This window comes from Danio aesculapii, chromosome 12, assembly GCF_903798145.1.
Source record: "Danio aesculapii chromosome 12, fDanAes4.1, whole genome shotgun sequence".
Lineage (NCBI taxonomy): Eukaryota > Metazoa > Chordata > Actinopteri > Cypriniformes > Danionidae > Danio > Danio aesculapii.
Genome location: NC_079446.1, coordinates 5,458,377 through 5,474,756, shown reverse-complemented (window position 1 = coordinate 5,474,756; position 16,380 = coordinate 5,458,377). Strand labels below are relative to the sequence as shown.

At 36.0% G+C, this 16,380-nt stretch overlaps 1 protein-coding gene across 1 annotated transcript in view; it reads left to right on the top strand.

Moving 5' to 3' along the window:
• Positions 1-16,380, top strand: part of mapta (microtubule-associated protein tau a) — a 64,842-nt gene that overhangs the window by 43,003 nt on the left and 5,459 nt on the right. Inside the window, exons 5-11 of the mRNA XM_056468876.1 lie at positions 2,450-2,484; positions 4,448-4,523; positions 5,812-6,062; positions 7,888-7,980; positions 10,108-10,200; positions 11,700-11,792; positions 16,209-16,290. Of these exons, the coding sequence (XP_056324851.1) occupies positions 2,450-2,484; positions 4,448-4,523; positions 5,812-6,062; positions 7,888-7,980; positions 10,108-10,200; positions 11,700-11,792; positions 16,209-16,290 (723 nt within the window). The remainder of the gene's footprint in view (positions 1-2,449; positions 2,485-4,447; positions 4,524-5,811; positions 6,063-7,887; positions 7,981-10,107; positions 10,201-11,699; positions 11,793-16,208; positions 16,291-16,380) is intronic.

The window sequence follows — 16,380 nt, the reverse complement described above, 5'->3', positions numbered from 1 at the left end:
AGTCTTTTAGAATATGATGCCACTAGCTTGGCGCAGCTGCCTTTGGGAATTTTTGCCCATTCCTCTTTGCAGTACCTCTCAAGCTCTATCAGGTTGGATGGGAAGCAACGGTGTACAGCCATTTTCAGATCTCTCCAGAGATGTTCAATAGGATTTAGGTCTGGGCACTGGCTGGGCCACTCAGGGACATTCACTGAGCTGTTGTGAAGCCACTCCATTGATATTTTGGCGGTGTGTTTTGGGTCATTGTCCTGCTGGAAGGTGAACTGTCGCCCCAGTCTGAGGTCAAGAGCACTCTGAAGCAGGTTTTCATTCAGGATGTCTCTGTACATTGCTGCATTCATCTTTCCCTTTATCCTGACTAGTCTTCCAGTTCCTGCTGCTGAAAAACATCCCCACAGCATGATGATGCCACCACCATGCTTTACTGTAGGAATGGTATTAGCCTGGTGATAAGCGGTGCCTGGTTTTCTCCAAACGTAACGCCTGGCATTCACTTCAAAGTGTTCAATTTTAGTATCATCAGATCAGAGAATTTAGTTTCTTATGGTCTGAGAGTCCAGGGAGTGGCTTCAGTCTGGCCACTCTACCATACAGGCCTGATTGGTGGATTGCTGCACAGATGGTTTTCCTTCTGTAAGGTTCTCCTCTCTCTACAGAAGAACACTGGAGCTCAGAAAGAGTGACCATCAGGTTATTGATCACCTCCCTGACTAAGGCCCTTTTCCCCGATCACGCAGTTTAGATGGCCGGCCAGCTCTAGGAAGAGTCCTGTGGTTCCAAACATCTTTCACTTTCGGATGATGGAGGCCACTGTGCTCATTGGAACTTTCAGAGCAGCAAAAAATTTTCTGTAATCTTCCCCAGCCTTGTGCCTCGAGACAATCCTGTCTCGGAGGTCTACAGACAATTCCTATGTCTTCATGCTTGGTTTGTGCTTTGACATGCACTGTCAACCCTGGGACCTTATATAGAGGTGTATGCCTTTTCAAATCATGTCCAATCAACTGAATTTACCACAGTTGAACTCTAATGAAGCTGCTGAAACATCTCAAGAATGATCAGTGGAAACAGAATGGACCTGAGCTCAATTTAGAGCATCACGGCAAAGGCTGTCAATACTGATGTACATGGGATTTTTTTTAAGTTTTTTATTTTTAATAAATTTGCAACAATTTCAAAAACTCTTTTTTCACATGGTCATTATGGGCTATTGTGTGTAGAATTTGGTGGAAATAAATGAATTTAATCCATTTTGGAATAAGGCTGTAACATAAAATGTGGAAAAAGTGAAGCGCTATGAATGCTTTCCGGATGCACTGTATATTACTTTAAACTTATAAAATGTGAACTAAAGTCACATTTTTGAATGTTTCAAGGTTAAACATTGTTGGAAGAAACATCTTAAAAAATGATCAAGGTCGCATAATGCAATTCAAAAGCACAAATATAAAAAAAGATCACAATATACAGTAAACTGCTAATTTATAGATATTTTTGCAGTCTACTAGTGTACTAAATCAGTCTCTCTTTGGTTCTGATCAGTCATTTGCACGTAAATTCAAGTAAATATGAAAGAGATGCAAACTCAGAATCTCTATACTGTAGATGACAGGATGGTTTGTGTAAAACACCGGCTTTGCGTTGTCTCTAACACTACTCCAGACAAAACAATTGCTGCATTACAAGTCCATCTCTCCTTCATGTCATGAAGGAGCCCCAGAGGAAGAAAAACGGGATAGAAATGTTCGTCCTAAATTAATGTTTATTGATGTACAATTCTTACTTGTATTGTGGATTGACCTTAACCTACATTGAGAAAATCCAGATCATGACCCCTTTTTTCTAATTGTCGATTCCATGAATGGTAAAGACTCTGATTAAACCACAGATACCAATAGAGAAGCTTTGTTTTTAAGAGAGTTCAGAGGCAGCATTTTAAAGAAGTCTAATTGCATTCTATTTATTCTTTCTCATTCATGCATTCAATTCTAGAATTATTAATAGCATTATTATTAGTTATTTAGTATTAAAAATAAACAGTTTATGGCTTTTTAAATACATTTTACAAAAAAAAAAAATGTTGTATATGTGATATAATTGTATCATCTAGCACAGTGTTTCCCAACCCTGTTCCTGAAGGCACACCAACAGTGCACATTTTCAACCTCTCCCTAATCAAACACACCTGAATCAACTTATCATAACATCAGAAGAGACTTCAACACCTGAAGTTAATGGGTCAGAAAAGGGAGACATCCAAAATATGAACTGTTGGTGTGCCTCCAGGAACAGGGTTGGGAAACACTGCTCTAGCAACATGTTAAACTCTTTTGTATTAGGATTTGAAGCTAGTTTTAACAACACATCTCTATCATTGTTCGTTTCATCACTTGTTTCAGAGATATTGATTGTATTCACAATCATGTTTTTTTTTTGTTCTTCACAGCTCAATCCAAGACCAATGGTGATGCTGAGAAGAGGGTGAGTGCTAAAAGCTATTTTGAATCATCTTTCTGTTCGCTTTTTGTTTGGCTTTCTCTTTTTTGTACACTGTTTTGCTTTTTTTAAATAAAGACCCCCAAAATCCCCAACACCAAAGTCAGACCCTCTTCCTTTAAAACACCTTCCTCCATCCCGAAAAAGTCCTCAAGCTCCTCTAGTAGATCTCCCTATGTATCTGGACTCAAAGAAACCAGGACTAGAGTGAGTACAGCTGAATCCTGTGTCCTGCTGCTGCTTTCTAAAACAATGAGTTAACTGGCGGTCTACTAACTGCACACAGGTCCAGCTATGATATGATTTCTCACTAAAGATGGAATGACACTGGCTTCTGGAAATAGCACAAAGAAAAGTCAGCATGGTTTTAGAGTATTTGTATTGTATAACATCAGCTGAAGCTGTTATTATCCTTCCGCTGAATGGATTCATAATTTCTGCTCGATGTTTGAGCATGAAAACATGCCATTAGAAGACCTGATTATGAAGGCTGTTTGAACTACTAAGAGAGCCAAGAGTTTATTTTACTACACAGTGTCTGATACTAATCACACATGTCTTGCATGTATCATTTTTATGTTTAAGCAAATATTACCTTCATCACACCTGTATGCATCTTATAGTGGAGACTGCATAAGTAACATTTTTCAAATAAAACACAAATTTTCATTCATTCATTCATTTTCCTTTGGCTTCGCCACAGCGGAATGAACCACCAACTTATCCAGTATATGTTTTACGCAGCGGATGCCCTTCTGGTTGCAACCCAGTACTGGGAAACACCCATACACACTCATTCACACACATACATGCACTATGGCCAATGGCCAGTCTTTAGACTGTGGGGGAAAAACCCACGCCAACATGGGGAGAACCTACAAACTTCACACAGAAATGCCAACTGAACCAGCCGGGACTCGAATCAGCAACCTTCTTGCTGTGAGGCAACAGTGCTAACCACTGAGCCACCGTGCCGCCCCTAAAACACAAATTTTATACTGTAAATGTACTATGCTGTATTATACTATTCTGTACCATACTATGTTAAGCTATACTATGTACAGTTGAAGTCAGAATTATTAGCCCCCCTGAATTATTAGCCCCCCTGTTTATTTTTTTCCCAAATTTTGTTTAACGGAGAGAAAATTTCTTCAACACATTTCTAAACATAATAGTTTTAATAACTCATCTCTAATATCTGATTTATTTTATCTTTGCCATGATGACAGTAAATAATATTTGACTAGATATTTTTAAGACACTTCTATACAGCTTAAAGTGAAATTTAAAGGCTTAACTGGGTTACTTAGGTTAACTAGGGGGGTTAGGGTAATTAGGCAAGTTATTGTATAATGATGGTTTGTTCTGTAGACTATCAAAAAAAATATAGCTTATAGGGGCTAATAATTTTGACCTTAAAATGGCTTATAAAAAATTAAAAACTGCTTTTATTCTAGCCGAAATAAAACAAATAAGACTTTCTCCAGAAGAAAAAATATTATCAGACATACTGTGAAAATGTCCTTGCTCTGTCAAACATCATTTGGGAAATATTTAAAAAGAAAAAAAAATCAAAGGGGGGCTAATAATTCTGACTTCAACTGTATATAGCATTTTTTCATCATTTGAGGACATCACAGCTTGTTTGAAAAAGTGACATTTTAGATATTTCTTTTTTGTTTTTTGACTTATCTCTGGCTCTTCATTGGCTGTGTTGACTCGTTAGTAAACAAGTGTACTAACTAAAAAATAGTTGATCGTTATGGAAGTAATAGAATAAAGGTAAATAAAAAACACTTCCACTTGATTTAAAATAAAAAAAACAAGACCACCAGGACATAAAATACACACATATACATTAGCAACTTTCTCTTTTATGTGTAGTTTGATTTAATATAATTAATGTGTTTTTATTTACTTACGTCTGTGTATTCCTTTAAATCTCTAGGCTCCCAGTAGCAGTAGACCTCATGCTGCTGGCACAAAGATTCCTGCCATGACTGCTGTTGCCAAAAATGGAAAAGGTAAAGGAGATTTCCTTCACAAACTATATTTTAGAAATAAGTATACACCTACACTGTAAAAATTAAAGGTTCCTGGAGGCACTTTTTGGGGTTCTTCACATTGCCACGCCGGCAGAACCCTTTTAAGAACCTCTAGGCACCATTTCAAAAGGGGCAGTTCATACATCTCATTTTCTGGTCTCCACAATTGTCTATTTAATTATGACGAAAAAAAAAACTCTTGGTTCCTTTAAGTGCTAGCTTTTAGAAGAGAGATCCACCCGGAACAATTATAAAAGTTTATAGATTTTACAGTAACTCTTTTTTGAAATTTGAGTTCCTCCAATAACTTTCAAAGTGCTTCGAGGTCTTAGTGTAAGGAAACAGTGACTCCAGAACCTCAGTATTGACAAAAAGTGCTTGTAGGATCCCATTTACAGCAAAAGGGTCTTGCAAGTACTAAAAGACTGTCAGTGGTTCCTCAAGGAACCCCTTTTTTGAGAGAAAGAGCTTTGAGGCACTTAAAATACATTTTGAAGTTCCTTGAGTACTCAACATGGTACTTGAAGCACCTTTACTTTTTACAGTGTATGTTGTAGAATAAATCATTTATTATGAGATCATGAACCCTTTTCACTAGACAAGGGGTCACCAAACTTGTTCCTGGAGGGCCGGTGTCCTGCAGATTTTAGCTCCTACCCTAATCAAACACACCTGAACAAGCTAATTAAGGTCTGACTAGGTGAAACAAACAAGCAGGTGTGTTGAGGCAAGTTGGAGCTAAACCCTGCTGGGACACCGGCCCTCCAGGACCGTGACTGGTGACCCCTGCACTAGACTGTTATGACGGTCATCAGCATCTTAAATCCTTTTTTAAAAATGTTTTTTTTAATGTTTTGATTTTTAAAAAATAATGTATGTACATTTCTATGTATTTAAGTATGTATTCTATCATCTTTGCATCAAATTACAAAAAGCTAATTACTACAGTACTTGTGCGAGGTGTTTTAATGCAGCATCTTTGGGGCGAGACGGTAAATTTGACATTATTCTTCAATATTATTATTATGGCTGCCGTTTTCAGTCTCACACTATTGTTTATTTCTTTTTCTGAAAGTCTTGTGCAGTTTTTTTTTATTATTTGAGCAAATAGTATTGTAAAAAATGTTGTACTCTCCCATTCACTGCACTCTAAGTTTACCAACTCTAAGTTTACCACTCTAAGTTTACCAACTGCAACGACTTCCGCTACTGAGAAAACCTGTAAACGTCCATTGTCATCTTCATATCTCTCCATACTGTTTCTCAGACACCGCGGAGAACAGCGGGCACAGCAGCCCTGGCACTCCTAAATCTCCTGCTAGCAAGGCTGCGGGCGGGAAGCCTCCAAGCACAGGAAATGAAATCAAGAAGGTCGCAGTGATTCGCTCGACCCCTAAATCTCCTAAGAACCGTTCGCCTACATCACTGTCTGCTGCTGCTCCTCTGCCCGATCTGAAAAACGTTCGCTCCAAAGTCGGATCCACGGACAACCTGAAGCACCAGCCCGGAGGCGGCCGGGTAATTCACTATATTCTGCTGTTTACTGTAAAGATTAACTGATTTTGAGGGGTTTAAATACATGTTAGATGAGCTATAAAAAAGCAGACTGAACTGAATTAAATGTTGTAAATAAATAGGATTTTTTAAAATGTAAATAATGTCACTCGACTGATAGAGGACTATGCAGAAGACGTCGGTGAGATTATTTTACATAATTACATGAGATTATTTTTTGTTTTTACTGTAGTAAGTTCATTATAAAATGTTTAAAAAAAATGCTGTGTTAGTTAATATAAAGCAATGTTTTCTATTATTTTTTCATATATTATTAAATAAATTAGGAAGTTACCCATGGCAACTATATTTACCTTCTAGCCTCAATCAAGTTTGGTTTTGGCCCTCCATTATAAAAAGTTTGGGCACCCCTGATTTAAGGGATAATTCACACCAAAACAAATTTGCTGTAAATTTACTCAATAATGACTTTTACATTTGTTTATTTGATTTTTTTATTCAGATTTTATCTAGATCTATCTATCTATCTATCTATCTATCTATCTATCTATCTATCTATCTATCTATCTATCTATCTATCTATCTATCTATCTATATCTATATGTATATATATATATATATATATATATATATATATATATATATATATATATATATATATATATATACATATATACACACACACACACACACTACCACCAGTCAAAAGTTTGGGGTCAGTAGGATTTTTAAATGTTTTTAATAAGCTTCTCCTGCTCACCAAGGCTGCATTTATTTAATCAAAAATACAGTAAAAATTGTAAAATTGTGTTATTGCACTATAAAATAACTGTTCAACAGTAGTTTATAATTTATTTGATAATTTATTCCAGTGATTTTAAAGATGAATTTTCAGCTTCATTACTCCAGTCTTCAGAGTCATATGATCCTTCAGAAATCACTCTTATATTAATTATTATTATTATTATTATTATTATTAATATTTATTAATAATATTATTATTAAAGGTAATGGTAATAAAAGATATAATGACTAGACGAATAATTTCATTTGAAAATACATACAATAAGTAATAAAGAAATATTTAATAAATAAGTATTTAACAATTTAACATTTTTTTTAACATTTATTAAATGCCGCCTTGATGAACAGAATAATTTTCTTTTAAAAAAATTAAATAAATAAATAAATAAATATATATATAAATATATATATATATATATATATATATATATATATATATATATATATATATATATATATATATATATATATATATATATATATATATATATATATATATATATATATATATATATATATATTGATGGGTAGTATATAGAGGGGTGTAGCAACCAGCGGGCATGGAGGGCATTTGTCCCCCTCACTTTTAGAGACAGACCATTTAGAAACAGGTCATTAATAATTATATGAACGTATGATCTCATACAGCCGTCCCCCCCACTTTTAAAATGTCCGCTAAGCCCCTGTATATATATATATATATATATATATATATATATATATATATATATATATATATATATATATATATATATATATATATATATATAATTTCCATTAAAAATTATCCTTCTATATATTCTCCAGTGAAGAAAAAAATGTCACCTACATCTTGGTTGACCTGGGAATGAGAAAAGATGATGAATTACTGCTTTAAGCTGAAACCCAAATAAAATTAAATTGAGTTTAATCATGTCATTCCATTCAGCCAATGAAAAGTTACCTGTTTACTGCTCAGAAAACTTTCTCTTCCTTACAACGATAGTATCTAAAGCCAATTCTCCCTATGTTCTGCCTTTTACAGATCCAAATTCTTGATCAGAAGGTGGACTTTAGCAATGTCCAGTCAAAGTGTGGCTCCAAAGCCAACCTAAAGCATACACCAGGAGGTGGAAACGTGAGTAATGGAACAGTACATATATATTATTATTTCTGATGTCCAAACTATCGTCAGTGGCTATCACATTAGTGTTATTCTAGCAGATTCTTAGTCGTACTGATATTTTGAATTATTATTATTTTTTTTTTATATAAGTGTTAGTTAGCGTTAAGTCATTTTGTGTTGTGTTTTCAGCCCAGGCTCAATGTAAATAAATGACTCAACCTACATTTTTGTGAAGCATAAATTAGATTGCACATTTGAGATGACAAATCTGCTAGAAGGCACTAGGCATGGGCCGGTATAAGATTCTGACGGTATGATAACCTTAAATAAAAATATCATGGTATTGTGCTCACTGCTCTAAAATATATTCTTTTCAAATGTCTGGGTGAAAAACAACCGTTTTTCCCATTTGAAAACAATATATATATATATATATATATATTTTTTTTTTTAAGATTTATAATATTTTGGAGCAGTAAACATGTCAGACTAAATAGTTCAAATGATTGATTGACTTCTGCTGTCTTCATTTGTTTCAAAAGCACAGATTTCTTTACAATTTAAAACGGCATCTTTGGATATTTTTTCTGCTGAAGATACTGTTGTACTAAAAAAATGCAAAAGAAAAATCTTACACATACCTTAGGAACAGTATTACAGGAAATGTTGCCGGTTTTAAAACCTTGACTTTTCCAAATCACGGTATACCCGTCCCATGCCTAGAGAGCACTGTACATTTTTGCAAATCTGATGTTTTGTTGTATGTTACATTTATATATACATATATACAGTTTTTCAGAATTATTAGCCTCTCTTTTGAATTTATGTTTCTTTTTTAAATATTTGCCAAATGATGTTTAACAGAGCAGGGAAATTTTCACAGTATGTCTGATAATATTTTTTCTTCTGGAGAAAGTCTTATTTGTTTTATTTAGGCTAGAATAAAAGCAGTTTTTATTTTTTTAAAAACCATTTTAGGGTCAAAATAATTAGCCCCTATAAGCTATATATTTTTCAATAGTCTACAGAACAAACGGTCGTTATACAATAACTTGCCTAATTACCCTAACCTGCATAGTTAACCTAATTAAGCCTTTAAATGTCACTTTAAGCTGTATAGAAGTGTCTTGAAAAATATCTAGTCAAATATTATTTACTGTCATCATGGCAAAGATAAAAGAAATCAGTTATTAGAGATGAGTTATTAAAACTATTATGTTTGGAAAGGAGCTGAATAAATCTTCTCTCTGTTAAACAGAAATTGAGGAAAAAATAAACAGGGGGGCTAATAATCTTCAACTGTAAGACTTCAACTGTATATTCAATTACAAATCATAGACACTGTTAAGTTTTTTTGTGGTATTTTTTTAGGTATTGTTCAAAGAAATACATAAAAATAATAATTTATTCACTGATAAGTCCCTGTATATGTAATTAGTGTGAAAAGGAACAAATGTTGTTAGCGTCGTACTGCCCAGTAATGATCATTTTACCTAGACACTGCAGGCAAAATATGTTTAACAATGTTTTTTTCACAAAAATGTAGGCTAAAGCACATATATTTCAGATGAGCCTGTGTTTTTGTCCTTTTTAAAGCATTTCTGTACAGTTTTTATTCTTATTTAATCCTGTGTATTTTAACACACTGAGTTTATAATGTCTTTATTCTTCATGAGAGTCAGGGAACATTTACCAATTTGGTTTTTGTTCATGAAAATGTCCAAACATTTGCTTTAAACAGGTGCAAATTCTCGATCAGAAGTTGGACTTTAGTAATGTCCCTTCTAGGTGTGGCTCCAAAGACAATATCACGCACACACCTGGAGGTGGCAATGTGAGTTACAATGGGATAAACGTTATCCAGACCCAGTTCACTCCTCAATTTATCATTAATCATCAATCCCTACCAAGAACATTTAACAGCCTGCTCCTTTCCCTACTGATGACTGGAGGTGGAGACTAATCAAACTCCCGGCCATCCCTAACTGACTCCAGATGTTCCTCAGATGTTCCTCATGAAGTTAGAAACGCTGACCTCTGATGTTAATAGTAAAACAAGCTCTCTAGGTTCTGTCAGAAGCTTTCTGGTTTTACCACAGAAGGTAATTCTTGTCTTGCTTGACCTCTGCACGCTTTCAGGTAAAAATTCTTGATCAGAAGGTGGACTTCACTAAGGTCCAGTCAAAGTGTGGCTCCAAAGACAATCTCAAACATGCACCCGGAGGTGGCAATGTGAGTAACTATAGGTTGAACTCAACACCTTCAGTCTTGGTTCTTCCTGAAGTTATGACCATTTGTGGAAACCTTGTAAAAAAATAAGTGATTTACACTTCAGGATTGATAATAAGCAGAAAAGAGGGTCTTGTCAATTGTTGAGTGTTGAAAGTAAATGCTGGATTCAAACAACACAATGTCAAATTTGGGACAGTGTTCAATGCCGTGTTTCTCAACCACGTTCCTCCAGGCCCACTAACACTGCATGTTTTGGATGTCTCCTTCGTGGGTCACACCCATCACAGGTGTATTTCAGTCTCTACTAATGAGATGATGATCTAATCAGGTGTGTTTGGTTAAGGAGACACGGAAAATGTGCAGAGCTGGTGGGCCTTCAGAAACGTGGTTGAGAAACACTGGTTTAATGTAAACAACCACATTTCGACAGACTTGCAAGTGTGATGTCTGTAACATCCAACATAGGCTTATAGTGGATACTTACCCTCCGTATACATTTCTGGAGAGCGCGAATTATGTATCCAGAGGTACGTATGGCTGCGTTTCATCTTTAAACGATGCCAAAGCTAGTTTCTGTTGCTTTTCGCGCTACCGGCTGACCTCTAACCTCCGTGTGGACAGCTTTTCCGCTGTTCCCAGTTTGCTCATTGGCTCAACACGTACGTTGGTGGACTTTAGAGGAAGAGCGGATTTGACCGCGATGACAGGGTTTGAGTCCGGCGAAGAACAGTTCCAGAAAGCAGGTAAAACAAATGGCAGAAATAAAATAAACAAATAAATAACAGGGTGAGAATGATCTGGGTGGGTAAGATCTGAAAACGTGGTAAAAATTAGGTGGCCTCAAGGCTTTTCTTGTTTCCGGATTGGTTTTGAAAACACTGTTGGTTGGGTTTAGGGAGGGAAGGGGGTGGGTGGGTTGATCAGTCAGTCTGTCAGTCGGTCGGTCGGTCGGTCGGTCGGTCAGTCAGTCAGTCAGTCAGTCAGTCAGTCAGTCAGTCAGTCAGCAGCGACCTCTGGTGGATTTACGTTAAAAGAGCAGGTGCGAATGGCAGAAATTTGAGATCTAAAAATTGTACTCTGGTGGATTTTCAAACACAAAAACAGCAAAAAAGTATCTCCTGGGACGTATTTCGTGCTCTTCAGAAATGTATACAGTGGTACGTATCCATAAAGAGCCATAATGTCCAGTCAAAGTGTGGCTCCAAAGACAATATCAAACATGCACCCGGAGGTGGCAATGTGAGTAACTATGGGTTGAACTCAATGCCTTCAGTCTTGGTTCTTCCTGAAGTTATGACCATTTGTGGAAACCTTGGGATTATCAATTCGGACACCCAGTTTTATCTGTAGTCACTAATTCCTACAAAGTCCTACACATACATGTTCTTAAAAGCCTTTCCTAATTAAACCAGTTTTCCTCCGGTTGCTCTCTGGGTTCTTCTCTGACACTAAAAGACACAGATGACTCCTTCTCTTCCCCAAACTGTTCACTCTTTCAGGTGCAAATTCTCGATCAGAAGTTGGACTTAACTAATGTGCAGGCTAGATGTGGCTCCAAAGATAATCTCAAACATGTGCCCGGAGGTGGAAAAGTGAGTAAACAGGGCAACATTTGTTGTTGGAACTATTTACAGACTTAGTACGCGTTCTGGCCAATGACAGTAATAGTGGTTAATAATCAGGGCCAGACAGAATCTGCAGACTTTTTTTGCATTTTTAGAATTTTACGCAGAATGATTTTGGGAGTTTAGTGATTAAAAAGTAAAATATTAAATAAAAATCTATAACTTTTTTCCTTATTTAAGGTTAACAGTGCAAATCAATTAGATCCACCTGTTTGGTAAAGCAAGTCTGTCCTATAATATATCTACTAAAAAATGAAAATATTACTTTACAAACTTAATTGTTAATAAATTATACAAACTTGTGCATATTATTTAGTGAAATTATTCGAATGAATATTAAAGAATATTTATTATAAGCAAATAAATACACTCAACCATGGGCTACTAATAAATCTGATGAAATTCTTCGTGCATAAATTCTATGTGGCCCTACGAATAATTGATAAACAACTTTTGTCCAGATACAGACAAATCATTTTATATGCTATTCAAGAGTTTACACTTAGCTAATGATTGATTACAAAGCTTGTTTGGCATGCTGTCCCGGGGAGTCCTGAGCTCATAAGATCCTCGAGCCCAGGGCTCCCTCCTGTTTGCAAGGCGAGAGGGGAGTTTGAGCTCAGGTAGATCTCGAAAACTCCCCTGCTGTAGTAGCTAATGGACAGATTGTGATTGCACTTAATAGATAACTACTTACTAGAAGCATGTCTATGGTGCTAATTTGGATTAGTCAATTATCATTAGTTGCATGTTTTTGGATGGTGGGAGGAAACCGGGGAACCGGGGGGAAACCCACGTGAGCACGGGAGAACGTGTAAACTCCGCACAGAAACGTCAGCTGGCTTGGTAAAGACTAGAACCAGTGACGTTCTCGCTGTGAGGTAACTGTGCTAACCACTGAGCCACCATGCCACCCATCTAGGAAAGGAGGAGGAGTAGTGGTCTAAGGTGGGATTATTCAAAACGAAGATAGCTGTTATATGGAACTTAGGGTATTTATAGTGGCTTAGGAATCGTCTGATTGGTAAATCATAAATTGAGTAATGGGGGACCGGCCGCAAGCAATCGTAAGCACGTGATCCTCTCAAACTTAGTTTATAAACTTCACAAAGTGAATTTTGGCGTAATGTACAGAATGAAGGATAGATGAGAGCAATGTTTAGATCAATATATAAATTCAAAGCTTGAGTAAACATCACAAGCATTTTCAGAAAATAAATACATTAGCATTTAGTCATACATTAGCAATAAAAAGGGTGATTAGTGTGTGGAAATCCTTGTGTATATGTAGCCCATTTAATGGTGTATCTGAAAGACTGCTGATATCAGATTTTTTATTTAGCAAATATTGGTAAGTATTCAGTCTCATCCACTGATCAGATAGTAAGACAAGAGATGTGATAAAAGTAACATTTTTATGATGTGAAATGTACTTAAATATACATACACTTCTCTGTGAATTTGAGTAAGGTGTTCTTGAATTATTTAATAGCATTTAAGGATTTGCATGTTTCATTTTTCCTGTTGATAAATTGTTTTAGGTTTATACCACCTCTTTTAGTCCAGTTGAACGTTCATTTTAAATCTACTTATTACATAGATCTATTAAGTGAAGTTTCATAAACTAATTTCGAGAGGAGCACGTGATATGATTGAGCACGTCTGGCTGCTCATCTGTAATCAGTAATAATCCAATCAGAGTGATCCTAGTTTACTATAAATGGATTATTTTCTCCCTACTGCTCTATCTTCGTTTGGAAGAATCCCCCCTTCCACCCCATCTCCTCCTTTTCCTCCCTTTTCTAAAGGGGAAGCTCTCGAGACCTACCTGATCTCGGATCTCCTAATATGCTTATCGACCGGGCGGGAGCCCTGGGCTCAAATATCTCCGAGCTCAGGGTTCTCTCTTGGGACAGCATGCCAAACCTGCTTTAAAAGCCAAGCATATCTAAGTGGGAACTCTTGAAGTAATATTTAAATGATTTTCCAGTCTGATTGAGCCATCGATCTGAATATTAATAGATTATTTGGGTGTGTGTATATGTTTAGCCACAGTTTTTTGGGGCAATTCTGTTAATTAACTGTTTTCGTATTTTGAGATTCACAAGTGTTTACTGTTTATATACGGTTGTAAATTGCATTATGGGATGTTAATCTCTTTTCTGTCCATATTTGATGATGAAAATTAAACTCTACAGTTTAACAAAGTGATTTTTCAGAATCAGAATCAGAAAGAGCTTTATTGCCAGGTATGTTCACACATACTAGGAATTTGTTTTCGTGACAGAGCTTCTACAGCGCAACAGGATTACAGAGACAGGACAAAAAACAGATAATAAATATATTTAAAAAAAATAAAAAATAAAAAAATATAAGTAGTGAATGCAAATATACAGATTGACAAGTGTATGTACGTGTTTATTACTATATACAACGTTATATGTGCAGCTGTTATGTGCAAATTGGCATGTAAAGTGTGTTGTTAAATAAGTGTATATGTGTATAAAAGTGTATAGCAAGTAGTGATGTTGGTTCCACAATAATTATCATCAAGTGTTCATGAGATGGATTGCCTGAGGGAAGAAACTGTTTCTGTGTGGGGCTGTTCTGGTGCACAGTGCTCTGTAGCGTCGACCAGAAGGTAAAAGTTCAAAGAGGCAGTGTGCTGGGTGTGAGGGGTCCAGAGTGATTTTGGCAGCCCTCCTGCTTGTTCTGGATAAGTACATTTCTTGGGGAGTAGGAAGGGTTGTACCAGTGATTCGCTCAGCAGTCCGAACTATTCGACGTAGTCTTTGGAGGTCATATTTAGTAGCTTTATTGATATTTTAGTAGTTTGAAATAATATAATTCATAACAAATATTATACAGGGAAATACACTGAAACAAAACAGAAAATGTACTGCCAGTTTATTAAAAGGTTTTTGTACAGTAATATACAACACCAACCCAGACAATATATAGCTTTAAATGATTAAAAATCATAATAAAAGTCACTTTTTCAAACTTTTCAAGGTTAAAAGATGTTGGAATAAAGATCGAGGTCTCATAATGCAATTCAAAAGCATAAATAAATGGGGAAGAATACAAACATGAATCATAAAATACAGAATATTGCTAATTTACTGATATTTCTTACAGAGCACATTGTATTTCTCAATCCTCCCAGACCTAGAACATCATTCAGCACCTCAGTATGATTACTCATTGATTCAGGGTTCTCCTGCATGCTGTTTTGTGGCATTCACAGCAACTAGAATTTCCTAAAAAAAAAATTGGTTAATCAAGCATTTATTAAACGATTTTCCATATAATTACAAGACTTTCAGATTGAGGAACGCCTCATTTCCTTTCACAACCAAATGACCAGACCACAACTAAAATCCTAATCCTTAAAGCCAACCAGCCTGTCATTAAAGACACTCAGTTCACTCATTAAAGCAGCAGCGAGTGATCCCTAGAGACCCGTATGCACTCAAGACGAGTTGCAGTGGTCCGCTGTTGAAGGACATCAGCTCTTTAGTACACAGGGGTCTTGTTGTAGCGCTCTGGTCAGCCGACTGTTGCTCTATGGTGAGTGTTTGGCTCCATCTGAGAGCTGACCTCACCCTGAAGACACTGAGGCCTTTTTATACAGAAAAAAGCCCCAGCAGCTGCGGCTATGAGGTCATTGCTTCTATTTTGGGAGCAGGGATGGTACACGTTTGTACCGTTCTCATGTTGTATTTTCATCTCATCGTCTAAACTGGAGAACGGTGAAGAGCAAATCTGTTTTTGAACCAATAACTACGTAGACGGTTAAAGGGTTGTGGTTCTTTATACTTTTATAGTATATACTGTGTATACTGAGGTTTTATTACATCCCTTTAAATACAATTTGCTTTTAGAAATGACATATTTTGACACTTTCAGCAGCACTGCTTATATATTTCACATCCATATTTATAGATTACATCACTTCTATGATCACTTCCATATTTTACAGTATATTTTACAATTATCGCCCATTACCGTGATTTATAGATATAGTATAGAACATTTGGAGACTAGATTAAATCATTTTGGGTGTCTCATGGGAGTGGGCGAAGCTAAGGTTCCACTGATTGGTGGAATTTTCTGTTTAAGCATCATGGGTAATGTAGTTTATCTGCACTAATTATTCTATTAAATACAACTGCATATAAAAGGGTTTAACAAAAGCACATACAATCAATTATAAACCAGAACCCAACTGTTGTAATCTATTCTCAGATGAGATTAAACCAAAGGTGTGTTGCATTTAAGAGACTGAAAGTCTTTGTGAATCCATGGAAGTGTGTTTGGATAGTTTTAAATGGAATCTGATGTGGGTGAATGTTAAAATCCTTGTTTTTTTCTTCTGAAAAGGTCCAAATCCTCCACAAAAAGATTGATTTGAGCAACGTGCAGTCAAAGTGTGGATCGAAAGACAACCTTCGTCACAAACCAGGTAATCACGCATGTCCACTTTGGATTTTAGCCCCCTTAGTTACAATTATTAGCCCCCTTAAATTATGAGCCCCCCTGTTTATTTTTTCCC